Source organism: Hypomesus nipponensis, chromosome 18 (assembly GCF_054491055.1).
Source record: "Hypomesus nipponensis isolate SF chromosome 18, ASM5449105v1, whole genome shotgun sequence".
Taxonomy (NCBI): Eukaryota; Metazoa; Chordata; class Actinopteri; order Osmeriformes; family Osmeridae; genus Hypomesus; species Hypomesus nipponensis.
The window spans coordinates 12,129,836-12,150,253 of NC_140378.1; the positions used below are offsets into that span (position 1 = coordinate 12,129,836).

Sequence of the window (20,418 nt, forward strand, 5' to 3'; positions counted from 1 at the left end):
AGCCCGCTGCTAGCCACAGATTTACCACAGAGAGAGAGAGAGAGAGAGAGAGAGAGAGAGAGAGAGAGAGAGAGAGAGAGAGAGAGAGAGAGAGAGAGAGAGAGAGAGAGAGAGAGAGAGAGAGAGAGAGAGAGAGAGAGAGAGAGAGAGAGAGAGAGAGAGAGAGAGAGAGAGAGATTTATGGGTCTGATTGTACCTCTTATTGCTGCTATTTTAGTCCAGGCTGACATTATAGCTGTTGACATTATTGCCCCATGTGGACAAGAAAAGTAACAACACTTGGGTAAACCTAGAGCACTACAGGCATACATACGATTTATTGACACAAACTCACACACACACACACACACACACACGCATTTAGAAATACTAAGGTACCAATATGTGCACACACAAATGCAAGTCTGTAGATGCAAGTCTGTAGATGTTGAAAAGATGATATTATTGGGGCAGACGTCTCCAGGTCTGTCTCTGCCTCCCCGTCTAGCTCTGTGTGACTGTCAGCAGCTGACAAATGCTCCGGCTGAGGAAGGAATTGCTGCCTGTCACTGGTAATCATTAGGTTGTCTGGCAGCATCCAAAGTGCTTTTATTTCTGTCCATTGGTTTGGTGGGAAAATAGGAGGGTATGGTCTAGCCTGCCTTACCCCAGTGGGAGAATGACGCAGGAAGCAGCATGGTCAATGACAACCGTGTCTGCAGTAAGCTATCCCTATCTACTTCAGGGGCTGGAAACTAGAGTGTTTGTTTACATGGCTGTACATGGCCTCTCTGTGTACGCTGGTGCTCTGAGCACCATGAGTCAGTTGTTCTGTGAGTGAGGCGTGGCTACGATTTGCAGGTTAAAGACGGGGTTTGGTCCGTGGTGGAGTGTCAAGGTCAGATCAAAGAGACTTTGGGGAGGATTGGAGCGAAAATGTTAAAAGCCGATCAAGCCGAAACATTGAGGTGTCAGTCTTCCTGAGAGCACCTTGAAGTGTTCTGAGGAGAGCTTGATCAAAGCGTGCTTAACAAAGATGGTCTCAGAAGATGGTCTGACCTCAGCTGCATGAGGTAGTCCGTCTCAGTGCTGCTTCTTCACCTGCCTCCAAGCCTAGCTCTGCCCCCCCCATACACACCCTCCACACGTCTCCTCTGTGTTTGTGCCGCTTGTTTGACTGTCTGAATATCAATGAAGCCATCTCACCCGCGTATTAGAACCAGCACCACACCGTGATTAAAGATGACATATCTAAGCCTCTCTCTTTCCTCTCTCATCTCTCCTCTCCCCTCCTCTCTTCTGCCCCTCTCACTTTCTCTCTCTCTCTTTGTTTCACAGGAGATTGCAGCCTACTTGATAACGTTTGAAAAGCATGAGGAATGGCTAACGACATCCCCTAAAACAAGGTAAGTGAGACACTTCCTGTGGAAAAAGCCCAAACAAGATAAGTTCATGGAGAAGTGTGCGAAAAAAAGAACCTCCACAAACCTCGACATTTTCAATAAGAGGTATCTTGGCAGGCAGTTTGCAGCAGTCCCTAAAGGACAGCTCAGCGTCACACAACCCTCCCGATCAGGGCGAGATGTTTGATATTACTAGCGGCTGATGGCAGTTTGAGAAACTTTCTTCACCTTTCAGACAGGCAGAGGGATATGAGTGTTGACTAATAATTGCTTTAAGTGAGCCAATTAACACAACATGCACTGCTGTGGTCTCCGCTGTGTGAATGAGATGCTAATGTGTTGGTATCTGTCTGCACATTCACAACCACTGGAGACCAGGGGGTGCTCTGGCATAGGAATGGGAATGTCATTAAGATATAGCCTGAAATAACCCACAAATCTTTGAGTTTTGTTATTCACTTATATAGCCCTGAGTTGTGTCAAACAAGAACACAGACAGACATGTCTAATCAACTTGTGTTCCTCTCTGGCTGGTGAAATAGAACGTCAAAAGTATTCTGATGTCATTTCCAGGTTGACAGTTTTGAGCTCTCATACTGTGTATCTGGCTGTGAGTTCGATTACCTTCCCATCTCTGACACTGTCAGCTCTTTGTTTGACTAGCTTTGTCTAATCTCACAGTGTTGGACAGCTCTGGGATTGACTTCTCTGGCCTGCCTCAGACTATATGTCCATTTTGCCATCACAATCTCACACTTTGTAAATGGACAGAATGTAAACAGTCTACTTACACACATACACACGCACACACACACACACCGAGGGTACACACACACACACGCACACACACACACACACGCACACCGAGGGTACACACACACACACACACACATAGGCACATGCACATACACACACGTTCTAGCACACACAGATATCCACTCTGTGTTGTGTATCCTCCTCTCTCTTTTTGCACCATCTTTTGTGTTAACAGTACTCATCCATGTGTAATGTACCTGGGCCCATCCCTCTCCTCTCCTCTTCTTTCCTCTCCTCTTCCTGCCTGGGACTTTAATAATGGCTCCACATAAAGACATTGCCAATTATAAGCCGTTTCTCAGTGTAATTGTGGAAAGTGGCCCAGAGACTGCCCTTTGCCTCTTTTTTTTATCATGAAGAACCCTCTCCCTCTTTACCCCCAAAAAGGAAATTCAACAAGCCAGCTCCCAATGTCGTAAGATACGGCTTGCATATGTGACATTAGGCACTGTGTCATTACTCTCTCCAGGAACAAGCGATACTGCCGGCCCTGTTATCTGGTTCAAGTAGAATAAATGAAATGAAAAATTAGAAATGAAGTCCCAGTATTAGGGTGCTCCAGGAGAACAGAAGCACTACCACAGGGCCTGATAGAGCCCTGCTATGAATGCCACTTGAATTAGTCTTCTTTACTCATACTGCAAGACCTGGCTCATCACCCAGCTAGTTGAAGTGGCCATGGTCACATCCTGCTCATGATCCTCTTCTGCCTGTGGTTGGCTCTAGTGGACATCCTGGAGTATCAGTGGCTGTCACCTGTCAGTCTGTCCCAGCTCCCCAGGGTCCTAGAGCCCAGTGGTCGACCTGCTGTCATGATCCATGTGTGTTTGCTGCTGCCTCAGTGGACATGGCACTGAGCGATGGGCTCGGCAGCCCCTCAGAGCAGTGGACAGGAGCAGAGCTGCACTCCACATGGATGAGAGGTTTGGTTCTCTTTGCTGCTGCCTTTATGGGAGGCAGGAAGGATGTGTGTTTGTGTATGTTCATGTTTGTATGTGTGTGTGTGTGTGTGTGTGTACTTAAAAGGAAATTGTGAGAGTAGTTGTGAGGTGTTGAGCATAAAGTGTAGTGATGGATGGAGGGAAGGGGGCAGTATGTAAGTGTGTGTGTGTGTGTGTTTGTGTGTGTACTGTGTGTTTGTTTGTGTGTGTGTGATTGATGGAGTCTGATTGATGGCTGGCCTTTATGTGGATCTTTTGGCTCAAGGTCAGAGGTGAAAGGTCCCACAAGGGAGAGAACTGTGGTTATGGGCTACGCAGCAATTTGTCATTGCACACCTGCTGTGTGTACATGTATGTGAATGTGTGTGCGTGAATGTATGTCTGGCTGTGTGTGTGTGTGTGTCACAGGGAGCAGGGTAAGCAGGGTGATTTTCCCCAGCCTGGAAGGCTCTCTGAGCAGGGTTAGGGAGCAGAGATAAGTAGCAGGTCATGCATAGACAGCGAGTCTCTGCATGACTGCACCACACGTGTGTGAGCACTCTGACACACACGGCTCGTAAACATGCGTGCAGGGCTGAAGGAGCTGACGCCAGCTGTTTGACCAAGGTGACACGCAACCCAGGACATGCCCTGAATAAAGATGACGCACTGTCAACAAGGAAGATTAGAAATGAGCCCAATCATGGATGTGCACACATGGATTCATTAGTGCCATTATACACTCCTAGCGTCGGCCTATGTTATCAATATCAGCGCCTTGTGTTTGGGTCAGCTCCTGTTAGTTTATCCTTCCAAAACCCCTGCCAGGGGAGCGGTGGATGATTGATATGGCCAGTCCTAGTAATACACATTCCCTTTCAGATAGGAAGTGCAACAGCGCTTAAAATCAATAGCAGCGCTCTCCCACTGACTGCTAGAACAGCACTACAGCTAATTCAGGCCGCACCTGTCAGAGACTGGAAAATCTTTCCCAACTCAGGCCTTACACTTTAATTTACACCCTCTGCCAGCCTGGCTTCCATTCCCATTAAAGGGAGAGCCTGGCATTATGGCTTTAATGAAGGCCACGGGCAGGGGGGTGATTTAAGATGGCCGTTACTGCACACCTCTCCACAGTGAGGGGGGAACAGTCTTAAAGGGACAATTAGGATTTTCCCCTCCTATGTGAGTGCAGATGGCCATATTCATTCTTTCTTTTAACCTTTTAAAGAGCCTCTATCACTGGAGCCCAAGGACTGATGGGATGGGACTGAAGGAGAGAAGGGAAGAGGAGAGGGAGAGTAGAGGAGAGGAGAGGAAAGGAACGGAAAGGAGAGGAGAAGGGAAGGAAAAGAGAGGAGAGGGGAAGAGAGGGAAAGGAGAGGATAGATGAAGAGAGGGCACGGAAGGAAAAGAGGATGCTAACCAGCAGGGGTAGCACAGGAAGCCAGTCAGTCTAGATGACAATTGGACGGTTTAAAACCAACCTCCTACCGAGCGGCAGCCAATGGCCTGGCATCTCTGTCTGTCATGGAAGACAGTAATGAACCCTGGCGGTGCCTTTAGACAGGTTCGAGCCAGAGGAGGACAGGGGGTGGAGCTAGGTGGAGCTAGCTGATAGGCCAGCAGTGTTGTCTGCCAGGAGAGATGACCCACCTGAGTGTAGTGCAGCATCCTTCAAATGACATACATTAGCGTTTGGTGTCTGGCACAGTGAAACATTACTGTTTCCTTTTCAACTGGTTGGTTACGTGGCTTGTGTCCGTCAACAACAGCCCATCACAAACACCAGCGGAGGCCAGAGTCCCAATCCTGTTCCTTTGACACTGATGTGTTCCATTGTGCGTGTGTGTCCCTGAGTTACATTCCCTCCCCTGTTCCCCTCAGTAGTCAGTGTGAACAAACTTGGACTTATTATGGCTCCTAAAAGCTGTTGCTGGAGCAGAGGGCTGTGTCAGCTGTTCACCTCTGCTTCCAGACAAGCTCCGAACACACATACACACACGCGCACACACACACACACATGCCACTCTGTGATATTGAAACTATCAAGCAATAAGTAGTGTGCCTCAATGGGCACAACAATGACAGTGAACCCAGGTGCCCCTGTGTCCCAGCCCAATAGCCCTATCTCCTCCTACTCCACACTCACACACACACACACACTCACACACACACACACACACACACACACAGTAGCAGCTCTCCAAAATGAAGGGCGGTCCCCTCAGACAACTTCCAAAGACAATGCTTTTATTAAAACCTACAGCAGCTCCGCCCCAGAGGCACAGACACACCAACAACGCAGCAGCACTGAGGGGCCGGCCGAATCTACTAATGACTGCTGCTTTGCTACTGTGTGCAGTCTTTGTGTGAATGTGTGTGTTTGTGTGTGTTTGGCTCTGTGTCTGCTTGTTCTTGCTTTAACGGGTGCGTTGTCTCCGTTAGTGTGTATGCTTGTGTGTGTGTGTGGTAGTGTCCATGCGTCTGTGAAGAACACGGCACTGTAGGAGGATGTGCTCGTGCATCTGCTTGTGTGGAAGAATACATAAGCCCTGTATGAGCATGCTCAGCTGTCAGTGAAAATGTGTGCTGTTGTGCTTAGCATAAGTAATGAGATTTTAAATGTGTGTGCGTGTGTGTGGGTGGGGGGTTGGGTGGGCATGTTTGTATGTCTTTGTGAATCAGGTCCTTGTGTAAACTGATGGAAGAGCAGCCACATGGTGTGTGTGTGTGTGTGCGTTGTTTTTTGCACGGGTGTGCAGGCGTGTATGTGTGCTCGTGTGGACATGTGTTTCTATGCACGCATGCGAGTGCGTGCTGGTGTGTGTGTGCGTGTTGTGCATGTTTGTGTGAGGCGCATGTGTCTGAGAAGGGCGTCTGATGGTGTTTGGGCCTAATGTTTTGTGGCACTGGTTGGCTGGCAGTGGTTCAGAGGAGAGTAGAGAAGGACAAGAGGAGCAAAAGGTATAGAGGGAGAGAGATTTAGAGAGTGCAGAAGGAGACATAGAGAGAGAGAGAGAGAGAGAGAGAGAGAGAGAGAGAGAGAGAGAGAGAGAGAGAGAGAGAGAGAGAGAGAGAGAGAGAGAGAGAGAGAGAGAGAGAGAGAGAGTAGGGGCAGGGGGAGAGGGAGGAGGGTTGAAGGGAAAATGTTGCTTTTGAGGCAACATAACAGTGGGTCAAACATAGAAGAAAAAAAAAGCCAATACAAGAAAGCCAACCTTGCATGCTGTTATTTTGAATAAAACATGAATTGAACTAATATATTTCAGCCACACATTTGGCATAGAAGTCCTGTATAACATGACTTCACTTTCCCTGCATATTCTTTTTGTCTTTCACTTTAAAAGCACCATCCAGGCTGTGAGCAAAGTTTCGTTTGTTCTGATGGGGCACCTTTTCCCTGGCTACTGCTTTCTGACTGGCCCTAGAGGACACTCTGTCCCTGGATGCCTCTGCCTTGCCTGGGCCCCACCAAGGACAGCCTGCTCCCGCTCTGCCCTGCCCACATGGGGCCCTCCGGGCTGGGGGACTAATCCTCCAGAGGCAGCCTAGAGGACAGGTTAGGGTACAGTCAAGTAGACAAAGAATGAGGGAGAGAAGTGAGCAAAGGAGAACATGAAAAATGGTGATTGGAGAGATTGTGAAGATGATGGAGTGAGAGCGGTTTAGAGAATGGAAACATGTCGATGAGAGAAGAGAGTGGACGAGATGGAGATGGGGAGTAATGATGGATGGAGTGAGCAGGAAGGAGAGCGGGAGGAAGGTCCCACCAACAGAAAGAGGGCAGGAGAATCGGGGGGAACGGAGGAAGAATGAGCAGACAGCAAAATAGAGCAGGTAAACAGCAGATAGAGACAGAGTAAAGTGAGCAATGGATTCAATTGACAGATGGAGGGGAAAAAAGTCCTGTGGTTTTGAGAGGGAGGGAGGGGGGATGTAAACGGTCAATAGATGAGGGCTAGCACTGGGACAAGCAGCTCAGCCTGCCAGCCAACCTAATAGTGCCTCTTTGTTGTCCCCTGAAATAATCCCAGGGTGGGCCCGGGAAGGACCAGGGGGCCTGCAGGGGGACAGGGGGCCTGCAGGGGGACAGGGGGCCTGCAGGGGGCCAGGGGGCCTGCAGGGGGACAGGGGGCCTGCAGGGGGCCAGGGGGTCTGCAGGGGGACAGGGGGCCTGCAGGGGGCCAGGGGGCCTGTAGGGGGACAGGGGGCCTGCAGGGGGACAGGGGGCCTGCAGGGGGCCAGGGGGCCTGCAGGGGGCCAGGGGGTCTGCAGGGAGACAGGGGGCCTGTAGGGGGACAGGGGGCCTGCAGGGGGACAGGGGGCCTGCAGGGAGACAGGGGGCCTGCAGGGGGCCAGGGGTCTGCAGGGGGACAGGGGGCCTGCAGGGGGCCAGGGGGTCTGCAGGGGGACAGGGGGCCTGCAGGGGGCCTGCAGGGGGACAGGGGGCCTGCAGGGGGACAGGGGGCCTGCAGGGGGCCTGCAGGGGGACAGGGGGCCCTCAGGGGGCCTGCAGGGGGACAGGGGGCCTGCAGGGGGACAGGGGGCCTGCAGGGGGCCTGCAGGGGGACAGGGGGCCTGCAGGGGGCCTGTAGGGGGACAGGGGGCCTGCAGGGGGACAGGGGGCCTGCAGGGGGACAGGGGGCCTGCAGGGGGCCTGCAGGGGGACAGGGGGCCTGCAGGGGGACAGGGGGCCTAGGGATGGACAAGGGTCCTGGGTAGGACAAGGTTGTTAAAGGAGAATAGACAGAGGACTTAATACATGTTAGTTTTCATCCCAGCGGCTGTATTTGACCTGGCTCATCACCTAAGGCCCCTCTGCATCAAACACAGCACACAGCCTTCTTCTGTCCTCTGTTGGCTCTCCCTAACAACAGCGGCTGCTATGAGGGCCATCTACAGCTGGATACACCATTCTATTTGTTGGTCTTGACTGCCAGTGTAATTAATGCTTTCAATAACCATGTGCTGTACACATGTCAGTGAAGGTTACCCACAGTCAGCAGCACACACTAACACAACAGCTTGAAAGAACCCAACCCAAGGCCAGCACAGGAGTCTAGCTTCGGTTTCTATGGAGATGATGGGGCTGTCTGTCTGGCCAGCCAGGTACCGTGTCTGTCTCCATGCCAACCCCTAGGTGGAGGACAAAGGGGACGAGCCAGTGGCCGGCCACAGGAGAGCAGGGATAAATAAATAGGAGGAGGAAGTTGATGTCAAGCAGGTGTTCAAGGAGAAAGTGTCAGCCAAGCGGGCCGGGCTGGGGAGAAGTGCTGCCTCTGCAGCCTGATAATAAAGACTTAATTCAATTAGTGCTTCTGCACTGGTGAGCACAGCCCAGGCTGGCTGTCAGAGAGCAGGGCAGAGGAGAGGGACCGGCAGGGCGCACACCCCGAGCACCGAGACACCAAGCCCTGTACTGCCATACACACACGCACTCGCAGGATTACCCACACAAGCACCCGCACACACGCGCACAGGCAGGCACGCACACACACACACACACACACATAAACACACTTGTGTGGACATACTTTGCAGATGTATTGTATGCGCACACCTGGGGCACTTATACATGTAGCTGCCCAGACACTGAGCCCTGCCTACACACCTCTCCCACTCACTCACTCCAAACACACACACACACACACACACATATACACACACACACACACATATACACACACACACATATACATCAATTCTGTATACAGTAGTATACAGTACAAAGGCACTCTAGCTTGTTCTCCATCCTCCTACTCTATTCACCTTCCTAAACCTCTCTACCTTTACCTCCTTCCCCTCCTCACTCCTAAAGCTCTCCCCCCCTCCCCCTGTGCTTGTCTCCAGTGCTGTACTGTATCTAGAGTGGCTAGCAGCAGCAGCAGCCATGTGCTGGCCCTGGTGCCTCTCCCTCTCTATTTTGAGCTGGTGTCCCACCCTGTCCCTCTGCAGGGTGCTGTCCTGTAGGCATATGGTGCAAACGGATCCCAGATCCTCGCCCTCTCGAGGGCACAGGGGGGGCCCCCTGTCAAAGCCCCCCCTCCAGCCAACGAATCCGGGGCCTATGGCTAAGGCCCGGGGCGTGGTCAGGGAGCGTCTGCTCCTCATTGGCTCGCTTGTCTCAAGTTTTGGGAGGGGTCCCAGAGCACTGTTAGCCCTCCTCTGGCTGAAACTCTGGTCGAGGAGGAAGGGGGAGGGGAGGAGGGACTGGGAGGAGGAAGGGTAAGAAGAGACAGCGAGGAGGAGGAAGAGGTAGAGGAGGAGGATGTGGAGGAGGAGGAGGACAGGACATGCATCACCAATCTCTCTGTTTGGTGTTATGTAAAGAGAAGGAGAAAATAGGTCCTGGATGGCTGCCAGATATCTGGGTGAATCACCGGCAAAGCACAAGCATGGCATACACACACACAAACACACACACAGACAGATATTGTGTCCCACTCGGCCTTCTGGTTCTCCAGCGGAGCCTCCCGGTGCACCAGGAGCAGGGCTGAAGAGGAGCTGCGCAGGCCCTTCAGTGGGATGGGCAGGCAGCCTGGAGGTGAGGAAGAGGAGGAGAGATGGGATGTCCTGGGCTGGAGGGCCTGTCCTCCTCACAGGTGTTTCTGTCCTCAATCCTGCCCTTTATCACTCTTTCTCCTCTCTACCTCTCTTCAGCACAGCACAGACAACATGGTATTACACAGTGTAGAACAGTAGTTTAGGATAGTTCAGTAAAGTACTGGGTCTATTCACACAGAGTAGGCTCCATCCACTCCCTTGACTTCATCTAGCCACCAGCCAGTCTGGAAGACCATGAACCTCGAACCCCGATGGTGAGAATGCGTCTTCATCAGTTCACCCCCACTCCCTCCCTCCCTCCCTCCCACCTCCTTCCCCTTCCTACCCCCTTATCCCTCTGATTCCCTCCTCTCAGCTCCCCAGATATCCACCTTAGGCACTAATATGTGCTCTTAATTCTCTTCATAATAGAGTACATAGGCAGGGAGAGGATACGAGAGATGGAGGAGATGAAGATGGTCGTCTATTAATTTTGCATCACTGAATTAATTAATTCAAATCGAAGTCAATTGATAAATTATTCAGGCTTTTTGTTATGTGTGTTTGAGAGTAGGATGGGGAAATAGAGGTGAAAGCCTTCTGTGATTGAAAAATTAATATTCATAACTTTTTTTAAGTGATGAGGTAAAAATGACTATAGATTCAAGTTTTAACAAAGCTTTAATTAAGAACCACAGAGAGACAATCCCCTCCAAACTCCTGGGGGTCTGGTACAACGCCACACCTTTTTAAAGGGAAGTTGCTGATTTCTGGTTCCTCCACACCTCATCATCCCTTCTCTACGGCCGCCATCTCAGCTGCCTGACTGATCGATCTTCAAACTGACATGAGTGAACCTGTAGGAGGTCTCCTAGTCACACACGGACTGTAGGTAGTGCAATTAACACACCGGAGCCACCACTCCCCTCAAAAGAAATGCTAGCTTTATTTATGTGCAATTTTCCTGTATTTATAGCGCAGCATTAGCTGTAGTCTGCAGAGGGGTTTGTGTCTGTGTGTGTGTAGGGGGGAGGGTGTCTAGAGTTATGACGACAGCGCTGAAGAGATTTAAAGCAGCCCTCCTGGTGACCCTTAAGAGCTGTGCTAGATGCATTAATGTGATAGCGATATGATTATGTCGGAATGGACATGAAGAGTTTCAATTATTTACAGGTGATGTGCCCGTTGAATTGGCAATGAAGTCGCTCGTAAATTACCCCCTCTGTCTAATCAAGCCTACAGTGGAATAATGAAATAAGCCCTGCCAGCCGGGGAGGGGTCTGTCTCTGTTCTGCTGCTCAGCACCCTGGGAGCCCACGTCTGAATGACACCCGTAGAAAGGCTGGGGAAATCACCTGAGACTGCAGCTTTAAATCACCCTCCTCCTCTCCTCCACTCCCTCAAACATGAGCAGGGAAACTACAGTGGAGAACTTCTTGTCATCCATCAGACAAACAACGTTAGGGGGGGAGTGGTGTGGTGTTGCTGTAGAGACACTGGTGTCGTGGGGACAGGGAGGCGGCCCTCTGTCAGGGCCCAGCATGGCTGTGGATCCCAGACCAAGCTGAGCCCTCCAACTGGGGCCAGGCTGGCACGCTGGTGCAGACAGCCCACCAGGACAGCACCGTCGTCTGGTCCTGGCCTGCCGTCAGCAGCACCAGCAGCAGGGGGCGGCTCACTGACTGATGGCTTCTTTGATTAAAAGGAATTAATTGCTGAACCGTTTAATACCTTGTTTTAATGTGTCTCCAGTGAGTGTGAGATGTGCTGCATGTCTCCCTGACATGGGGGACACCTGCCAGGAGGATGGCATAGCTGCGCCCCCTCCTCCCCTCCTCCCCTCCTCCCCTCCTCTCCCCTCGTCCCCTGCCCACCTCTCCCCTCCTCCCCACCTCACCCCTCCTCCCCTCCTCCCATCCCCTCCTCTCCCCCTCCTCACCTCCTCACCTCCTCACCCCTCCTGCCCTCCTCTCCCCTCCTCTCCCCTCGTCCCCTGCCCACCTCTCCTCTCCCCTCCTCCCCTCCCCACCTCACCCCTCCTCCCCTCCCCTCCTCTCCCCCTCCTCACCCCTCCTCCCCTCCCCCAGTTATGCTGAAGAGCCTGCACACAGCCTGCACACAGCCTGACAGACCCCCCCCACCCCCCCCGCCCAGCTCCTCTGTCGTTAATGGGGAGCTCCATCCTGAGCGGAATGCTGGCTGACCCTTCTTTACCCCCACCAGTGTTCACACACACACACCTCTCCATTGTGCTGGGTTACAGTACAGTAAGGCTATTTATAGAGGAGATCAGGATCCAGCCCCTCACCACCATAATCTATAATCACCGTAGGCTCTTTGTGCTTGGGAGAAGGGGAATAGGAGAGGTGTTGGAGTGAGGGGGAGCAAGAGAGATGGGGGGGGATGAAAAAACTACAAGGCAGAGGGATAGAGAGGGAATTATGAAAACAGAGAACCACCCTCAGTTATGTGTGTGTGTGTGTGTGTGTGTGTGTGTGTGTGAAGGAGGGGAGGGGGGGCAGGTAAGTGGAGGTCTGTTTGGAGCTTGTCTTCCTCCTTCTGTTCTCCTTTCCTCTCTCCTGCCAGAGAGGGAATCTGGGGTGACTGCACCCACAATTAGGGCAGGGGAGGATTAGTGGCGAGTGGGAAGGTGGTTGGGGGCTGTTCTGTGTTTGTGCTCTGACTGTGTGCTGCTGCTGCCGCTGCTGCTGCTGTGTGTTGTGGGGCTGGAGCTGTGCTGCTTTCTTTTCCAGCATGTTTTTAAAAATAGCAACATTACAAACTGCATAACAAGCTTGGATAGGCTGAGAAGAGGGCACAATAAGGGGGTGTCCAACAGTGCTGTGTGTGTGTGTGTGTGTGTGTGTGTGTGTGTGTGTGTGTGTGTGTGTGTGTGTGTGTGTGTGTGCGTGCGTGCTTGTTTGTTAATGCATGGCTGAAACCCTACATGTTTTTTTCCCCCTGAATGTCTTCCAGTTTCTGTCATCACGACACACATCCTCTCTGTTCTCCCTGCCCAGAATCTTTAAGTCTTCTTGTGATGGTGCCGGCCTCACCCCTTCCTAGTCGCAGCATCCATGCCCAGCTCCTAAGGATAGAGAGCACAGAGGGAGCCTCAGTGTTACTGCTATTATGACTTGAAGGCAGTTAAAAGCTTTTGACCATACTGACACAATAAGACGTGAAGGTCCATAGGAGCTGTTTTCCTTAACTGACTCCTACCTTATTTGCATGCTTGGACATGTGCGTATTTATGTGTGTGTGTGTCTGTGTGTGTGTGACTGCCGTGTTTCTCTGTATTTGCCTTGCTAATGCCAGTAACCTCTCTCCAATACGTTTAGTAGCAAACAGCCTTCCCCACTCCCCTCGGCTCTGTTGCAGTGTAGTGCTGGATTGGAGACTTCCCGTCTCTCCTTTCTCCCTCTGGTCACACGCCGAGTTTAAGAGCTTTTTGGAGGCGAGGAGGTGTGACCCACACCGGGCCTCCCCCTCGCTCTGCTACTCCACTCAGAGTCGTGGGGCGCACACACAGTGGTAAACCAATTTTGTTTCCAATGTCTTCACATTTTTATCCAATCACTGAGCTCTCAGAGGTTCCAAAAGCTGCATGCCGCTTTTATTGGGCCTAATTAAGGATCTGTGATTTAATCCCTGTAATTCAATGGAGAGTGATGGCGTGGTGCGCGGTTGAGGGAAGCTTGTCAGAGTCCCTTGGGTAAACAGTTACAGTAGTCTTCCTGTGTGAGAGGAGGACTGGAACAGTCTAGATGAGGCTGTCTTAATCCAGTGGACTGTACAGTACACAGTAGGGCCCAGCGTGACCTATCCAATCCCCTCTTTCCCCTCTCTTTCTCTCTCTCTCTCTCTCTCTCTCTCTCTCTCTCTCTCTCTCTCTCTCTCTTTCTCTCTTTCCTTCTTGCAGGCACACACATACACAGACTTATTGTTCTCACTCCCATTTGTTTCCCTGCCAACAAAGAGCTGAAGTGGTTTCCCTTGTTAGGTTGTTTACAGAAGTGGGCTTAAATCAGTCAGGGTGAGTGACATGGCAGTGGCCACTCATTCCAATGTCTTCCAGGTACGTTCTGAACCCTCCTGGGAGTCTGGAACGGCGAGCTGCACATTTGATCCTGTGATCTATCCAATCAGTGTGATTGGAGATTGATATGCAGCTCTCAGGAGTGGCTACTGAACCCTCTGGGGTGAACGAGGTGAGGGTAGATTGGCTGGCTGGACTACAGGCTGCTTTTACCAAGTACAGACAAGCAGGGTAGACAGGGTAGTGAGTGAAGCAGGCGGGCAGGCACACAGACAGGGGAGTGAGTGAAGCAGGCGGGCAGGCACACAGACAGGGGAGTGAGTGAAGCAGGCGGGCAGGCACACAGACAGGGGAGTGAGTGAAGCAGGCGGGCAGGCACACAGACAGGGGAGTGAGTGAAGCAGGCGGGCAGGCACACAGACAGGGGAGTGAGTGAAGCAGGCGGGGGCTAGCGTGCAGGGAGCTGTGGAGCCAGGAAGGGTAGAGGGAAAGGGCCCAGGGACTCTGGGCCAGGGACAGGTGACATGGTGTGGAGGAAGACAAGGGTATGTATGTGTTTGTGTGGTGGGGCTGGGGGGGGGGGGGGGGGGGTGTTTGTGAGTGTGTGCGTGTTTTGTCCCTGCATGCTCTTCAGTCACGACACATGCAAAGCTGGGCTGGGCACCCACAGCTGACCACTGAGCCAGCCAACCAGCACATTTTAATTGTTCCTTGTGTCAGAAAGAACACATTTTTTGTTTCCCACACTGTACTACTCACCCTCAATCCAATCCAAAATGTCCTGTCTGTTCTGTAGCTCATAACCTGTCCTCCTGATGTACCAATCAGAGAGCAGATGGTGTCAGGGGACCAATGAGGACAGGGCAGTTGATAGGGTAGGTAATAGGTAGTCTGGTTCGAGAGGGGGACTGGGTTGATGACTAATGTTCCCTGTATGGAGCACTGGCTCTGCCCGCAGCTCCCATCATGTCTCTGGATGAGTGCAGACAGTTAGGAGGTGCAGGAGCCAGCCTGGCCAAATGCTTCCTACCGCTCCTATCTGTCAGCGTGTCAGGAGGGAGGGAGAGAGAGAACAGGGGGGGGGGGGGGGGGGGCACTACAGGAACCGCTCGTTACCACACACACTTCTGGAGAGAAGGTGGAGGGCGCAGACAGATGAGGGAAGCAGACCTGAGTATGAGGGTGTACCATTTGAAATCACTGACACCCCCCCCCCCTGCCCCCGCATACCCCTCCCCCACAAACACACACAACCCTCACCCCTCACCCCACTCTCCTCGGTCTAACTCTCTCAGACTTTATCACCACAAAAATGTTGACTCTGGATTTTTTCAAGTAAATACCTTAACTAATTAACAAAGTAATTAAGGCAAACAAATTGATTGTTGGAACATTTTGGATTGCACTTTTGCTTTTCTGTCTCTGTCAGGCTAAATTCCTCTCTCTGGGTCACCAGAATGGAAGGGAGCTTGTAGCCCTCATTCTTCACTGGATCATTGATTTAGCTAAACAAAGGCCAAATTGACATTTATTCTCCTCCTGGCATTTGAGAATATTTCACACAAACAGCATGGCTAATAACACATCCAGAATGTTTCTCTGCGTGTGTGTGTGTGTTTGTGTTCAGTATGTCCACAATTGGGTGTGTGCGTGTGTTTATAGAGTGGCACTCCTTTCGACTCTGAACACCTTGCACTCGGCCTCCTCGGCTGTCCATAGATCATTGAGCTCTTAGTAAGGGTCTGGAGAGCAGAGTGCTCCCAGTTGTGTATGGTAATTGAGCGACAGAAAGTGGCAAGGTCTGGTACAATTTCCAACCTCCCGTCAACATCGATCCACTAAATTTATGTTGTGAGCTCGCCGTCAAATAGCCAGGGCAGAAATCAAGCTCTGCCCTTGACAATCAGTAATCTATAGCGACTGAATTAGTGTGCATTAGTGATCGGGCTTCTGTTTGGTCACCATGCAGAAACGCAAGACGGTATAGGAAAGCTTCATTAGAACTGGGGAAACTTCCTCAGACTTGTCGTGCCTGGCTGAGCTAGCTGTCACTGGAGAGGCTGATAATGATGGATGTTCACCTCCAGTCCTCCAGCCCATCAGTGGACTTATTAATGGATGTCGCTTGGCCTTGAGCTCATCTAACGCTCATCAGATTTAGGCTTACATTCTGACTTGACTTACACCAGAATTTATTTAAGTGTTTCCTCAAATAGAAATGTCCTGTTTCCAATGGATGGCTCCTGTTTTCCATACAGCGACAGTATGGGCCTCGGCTGAGCTGGGCAGTGGCAGGGAGGGAGTTGGCCCAGAGAGAGGTGAGGGGAGCGGGCCTGAGGTCACTGTGCAGGCCCACAGCATGGTGGGTGGGGGGTTCTGTGACACAGTGCTCCAGCACCCCTAATTAAATTGGCCAGTGCCATGTAGCGTGGAAGCGAGTGGCTCAGCAGATGTAGCGCTATGTTAAACTTTATGTTGCTTGAAAATGGCTTCCGTTCCAAGTGCATTCAAGACTGAGATCGTCTGGCTGTAAAATGATCTGTTTTATGGGGCTGTTATCGGGGCGATATTCCTTAAAGATGCAGTCCTCCGTACAGCGGAATTCTCCCACTGCCGGTGAAGCAAATTGATACGTAGAGATCAACAGAGCAATGCCCTTCTCTGTGACCTTGGCTCTGCACCTGGCTGCTCCAAATGATTTTCTCCATAATGTCTGAGGAGCCAGAAACTCACTTTTTGTCTGTCGGAATGTTATTCATTTCAGTTGCTATGATGAAGAGGCGAGGTCTGTGTGTGTGTGTGTGTAAGTTTGCGTGCAGTGTGTGTGTAAATGTAGTGTGTGTATCTTGATCTCTCTCTGTGTGTGTGTGTGTGTCTTTTCTTTGGCTCTGGCAGTCCAGCACTGATACACGCACTGTGGCTGTGCTCCATTAGGTGGGCTGTATATTAAACAGGGGACTGACGTCAGCGCTCTGCTGGGGAACGTAGCCTGGGAGTTGGGGAGTGGAGGGGTGGAACTGTGTGTGCTTGAGTGAGTGTGTGTGTGTGTGTGTGTGTGTTTGTGTCAGTGTGTGTGTGCTTGTGTCAGTGTGTGTGTGCATTGGGGGGGGGCGTCTCTGTTGCGTCTGTTTTATTCTTTAATGTCCTTATTGTCCCTCCCCAGTGACTCCCCTCCTCCCCTCTGGATTTGTGGCCTGCTGGAATCTATTGATCAGCCTGTGAAAGCTGGCATCTCTGAAAAGGGGGGAGAGAGAGGGAGGGGGGGAGGGAGGGGGCTGTTGTGTGTAGTGGAGAAAAGACCAGCAGAGAGAAAGCAAGAGAAGAAAGGGCCCTGGCTTTTTGCCGGGCTATATTAAAAACTTTAGGTCCAGTTTATTAGTCTCACTGCCAATGCTGTTTTATCATGTTGCCATGGACATTTAACTCCACGTGAGCTGAGCTAGTCTGTGTGTGTGTGTGTGTTTCTGTGTGTGTACACGCATGTGTGCCTGCTTGCATGCATGTGCGCGTCATGTGTTTGTGACGAGGTTGTGATTGATTGTCAGCCATGACCACTTGGCTTTATAGCTGAGCTGAATCGCCTGGAGACTAGTAAATAACCCCAGGTTGACTGTAGAGCCGGCCCCAAGAGAGGGCTCATCAGAGGGAAGGCCCATGTCGGAGATGACACCACCGGCCTGGAGGACCATGGCCACCTGGGGGCTGGAACAGAAGGTCAGGAGCTCATGGTGATGACATGCAGTCTGAGTCGGGTTGATGTGACCCATGTCGTTTCTCCAGGCTCAGTGTGTTGAACAGGCAGCTCCAGAGTGTGGATGCTTGTGGATACCTGTGCACGAGTGCTTCTCTGCGTGTTCTTGTGCATGTGTTCTTGTATGTGGGATGTGTGTGTGCATGCGCACAGTGTGAGTGTGTGTGTGTGTGTGTGTGTATCTTAGAGAGCATGTGAGCTGTTGTTGAGGGAGCAGCAAAGAGGCTTCTACAGTTCTTCTCCTCCCCTGGAATTGTTCACCTACCAGTCAAACAAGTCCTGGTGACATTCCCCACCGAAGCACCGAAACACAACAGCACACAGCCCATCACACTATCAACAGGGCCATATCCCCCATTGTTACTGTTGGAGAAGGACTCCTACTAGCTCGAGCCATACGCGGAGGCTGGTGGAGATATCTGGACTGGATGTGTCTACCATGCTGTGGGCTGGTGCTGCTGTCAGTGCTGCCACCACACAGGCCCTTTCCTCCCCTGAAACTAGAGACCGCAGAAACCAAACACTGGCCCGCACCAATGGATTCATGTTTTATGTAAAATGTATGTGCACATTTAGATTCACAAGAGTGGGCGCTCCGTCGATGCTGTTTTCTAAGGACCCCCAGCCCCCGATAAAAGGAGAAACGACGCAGGAATAAGAAGTTGTAGAAGATGGAAGGGCTGGGAGCAGCAGAGGGTTCTGTCAGGGTCATCTCTACGTTCTCCTGCTTCGAGATGGAAAGAAGTCGGGATGGGTGGGAGAACATACCTACACAAAATGATATAAATTACCTCCGTCATGGTCTATATGGTTCAATTTAATGTGCTTGTAATGATAAATGATTTTGGTTATGAATCCACAGTAGACCTGAGTGCGGTCTGAGCAGCAGGACTGCTAGAACAATTGCAGCTGTCTCCCGGGGCTGTGGCCATTAGTCAATAAATTAGAAAGTAATTAGTTTCTGCTTCTGTGGCTCTATTTGAAGCGCTTCACACACGTGTAATGAAAATGTATTGGGGCTGTTGATCCGGAGGAGAAAAGAAAGTAGAAGATTTGCGGCTTGTGATTCTAATGCAGGATGTCCATCTGTTGCCGTTAGCGACAGGAAAAGTTAGGAAAGATGACCATGGAAGGCTTCACCAGAAAGAGAGAGAGTAAAGAGAGAGATAGTATTGTTAGAGTCAATTAGCTCATAGCTATGAATATTTTACTGTCTTTAGATACTTAATATGAAGCCGCTTATTTAGAATTCATGGATTGAAATGCTTGAGTAGTCTTAACAAGACCTTTAGAGGGAACAGCTAAATTAACCTGACCGTAATCAACCTCTGCCATGTGCAGCTCTCCGCTGCTTTATTCTGTTGTGCTTTTTTCTGCTCTCTTCTGCTCTGCTCTATTCTGCTCTGCTCTATTCTGCTCTATTTTGCTTTATTCTGCTCTATTCTGCATTGCTCTATACTACTATATTCCACTCTATTCTGCTCTGCTCTATGCTGCTCTATTTAGCTCTGCTCTATTTTGCTCTACTCTGCCCTATTCTGCTCTATTCTGCTCTGCTCTATTCTGCTGTATTCTGCTGTATTCTGCTCTATTCTGCTCTATTCTGCTCTGCTCGTTTCTGCTCTAATCTGCTCTATTCTGCTCTATTCTGGTCTGTTCTGCTCTATTCTGCTCTGCTCTATTCTGATCTGCTCTATTCTGTTCTATTCTGCTCTGCTCTATTCTGCTCTATTTTGCTCTGCTCTATTTTGCTCTGCTCAAGTCTGCTCTGCTTACTTCTGTTCTGCTCTATTCTATTCTACTGTACTCTCATTGTACTCTGTTCTGCTCTACTCTGCTCTGCTGTGCTCTGTGTGCTCTGCTCCGTCTGTGTGTGTGTTTGTCTCAGTGATGCTGCTGATTGCGATGGTGGGTGTGATGATAATAACACAGGCCTGTGAGGCGTGCAGACAGGCTTGCTCCAGCAGAGAGTCCCAGAGCACACTGCTGATTGACTTCCTCTCTTTGTTCTTGTAGCGTCTGTGTTTGGGCCAGTGGCGATGTCCTCGTTCTGCATAAAGGCCACTACGCTCAGCCAGACTCCTTTACCTGGGGAAGAGAGAAAAAACAGTCTGATTATATGCGTCAGGTTTACCTAATAGAATGGCTCCAGATTTCTCTTTCATGCCTTTGTGCGGGGATCAAGGCAGTCACAGGCTGCTCTTTGTTGGCAGACAACACACAGGCTATTTGTTTTTGTCTGGTGGAATGAGAGGTCAGCAGGACGAGGGAAGAACACCGATGGGAAACAATTGTGCAGTCGCTACGGCAATGAACACCCAGGGCTGGGCGAGAGAGGGGGGGGCGGAGAGTGGGGGGAGGAGACGATGACATGGAGCGGCAGGAAAGGATGTGTGAAGGAAAGGAGGGGGGATGGGTGGTGGTGGTGGTGGTGGGGGGGGGGGGCAGGGTGTAAGGCGATGGAAGAAGGAAGAAGGAGTGAAATATGGGGAGTGGATTGATGAGGCACATCATCCCAGTCCAGGGCATGGCCAATTAGAATAAAATGAGCTGGACCTTGGCAAAGGCTAGGCCACAGAGTAGGGCATGGAGAGAGGGTAGGGGAGGTGATGGAGAGGTGGAGAGAGGGGAGGAGAGGTGATGGAGAGGTGGAGGGAGGGGAGGAGAGGTGGAGGAGAAGGGTTAGCAAAGGGAGGGGGAATGATTAAAACTGAATGATTACCTGACAGACAATGGCTGAGGCAGAGACAGGACTGAGGTAGTGACAGGGGCAGAGGCAGCGGCTGGGTCTGAGGCAGACAGGAGCTGAAGCAGAGAGAGGCAGAGGGGTAGTGACCAGGTCACCTGAGCCCGGAGGGGGAGACAGAGTCCAACAGTAATGAGATCAACCTTTCTCCTCGCCTGCCCTCCTCCTCCCTCCACTCTCTCATAGCGCACCCCCTCTCTCTCCCCCTTTCTTTCGGA

At 51.2% G+C, this 20,418-nt stretch overlaps 1 protein-coding gene across 1 annotated transcript in view; it reads left to right on the forward strand.

The window, feature by feature from the left end:
- camta1a (calmodulin binding transcription activator 1a) overlaps positions 1 to 20,418 on the forward strand; it is a 252,833-nt gene that overhangs the window by 101,678 nt on the left and 130,737 nt on the right. Inside the window, exon 4 of the mRNA XM_084680920.1 lies at positions 1,318 to 1,385. Within this exon, the coding sequence (XP_084537046.1) occupies positions 1,318 to 1,385 (68 nt within the window). The remainder of the gene's footprint in view (positions 1 to 1,317; positions 1,386 to 20,418) is intronic.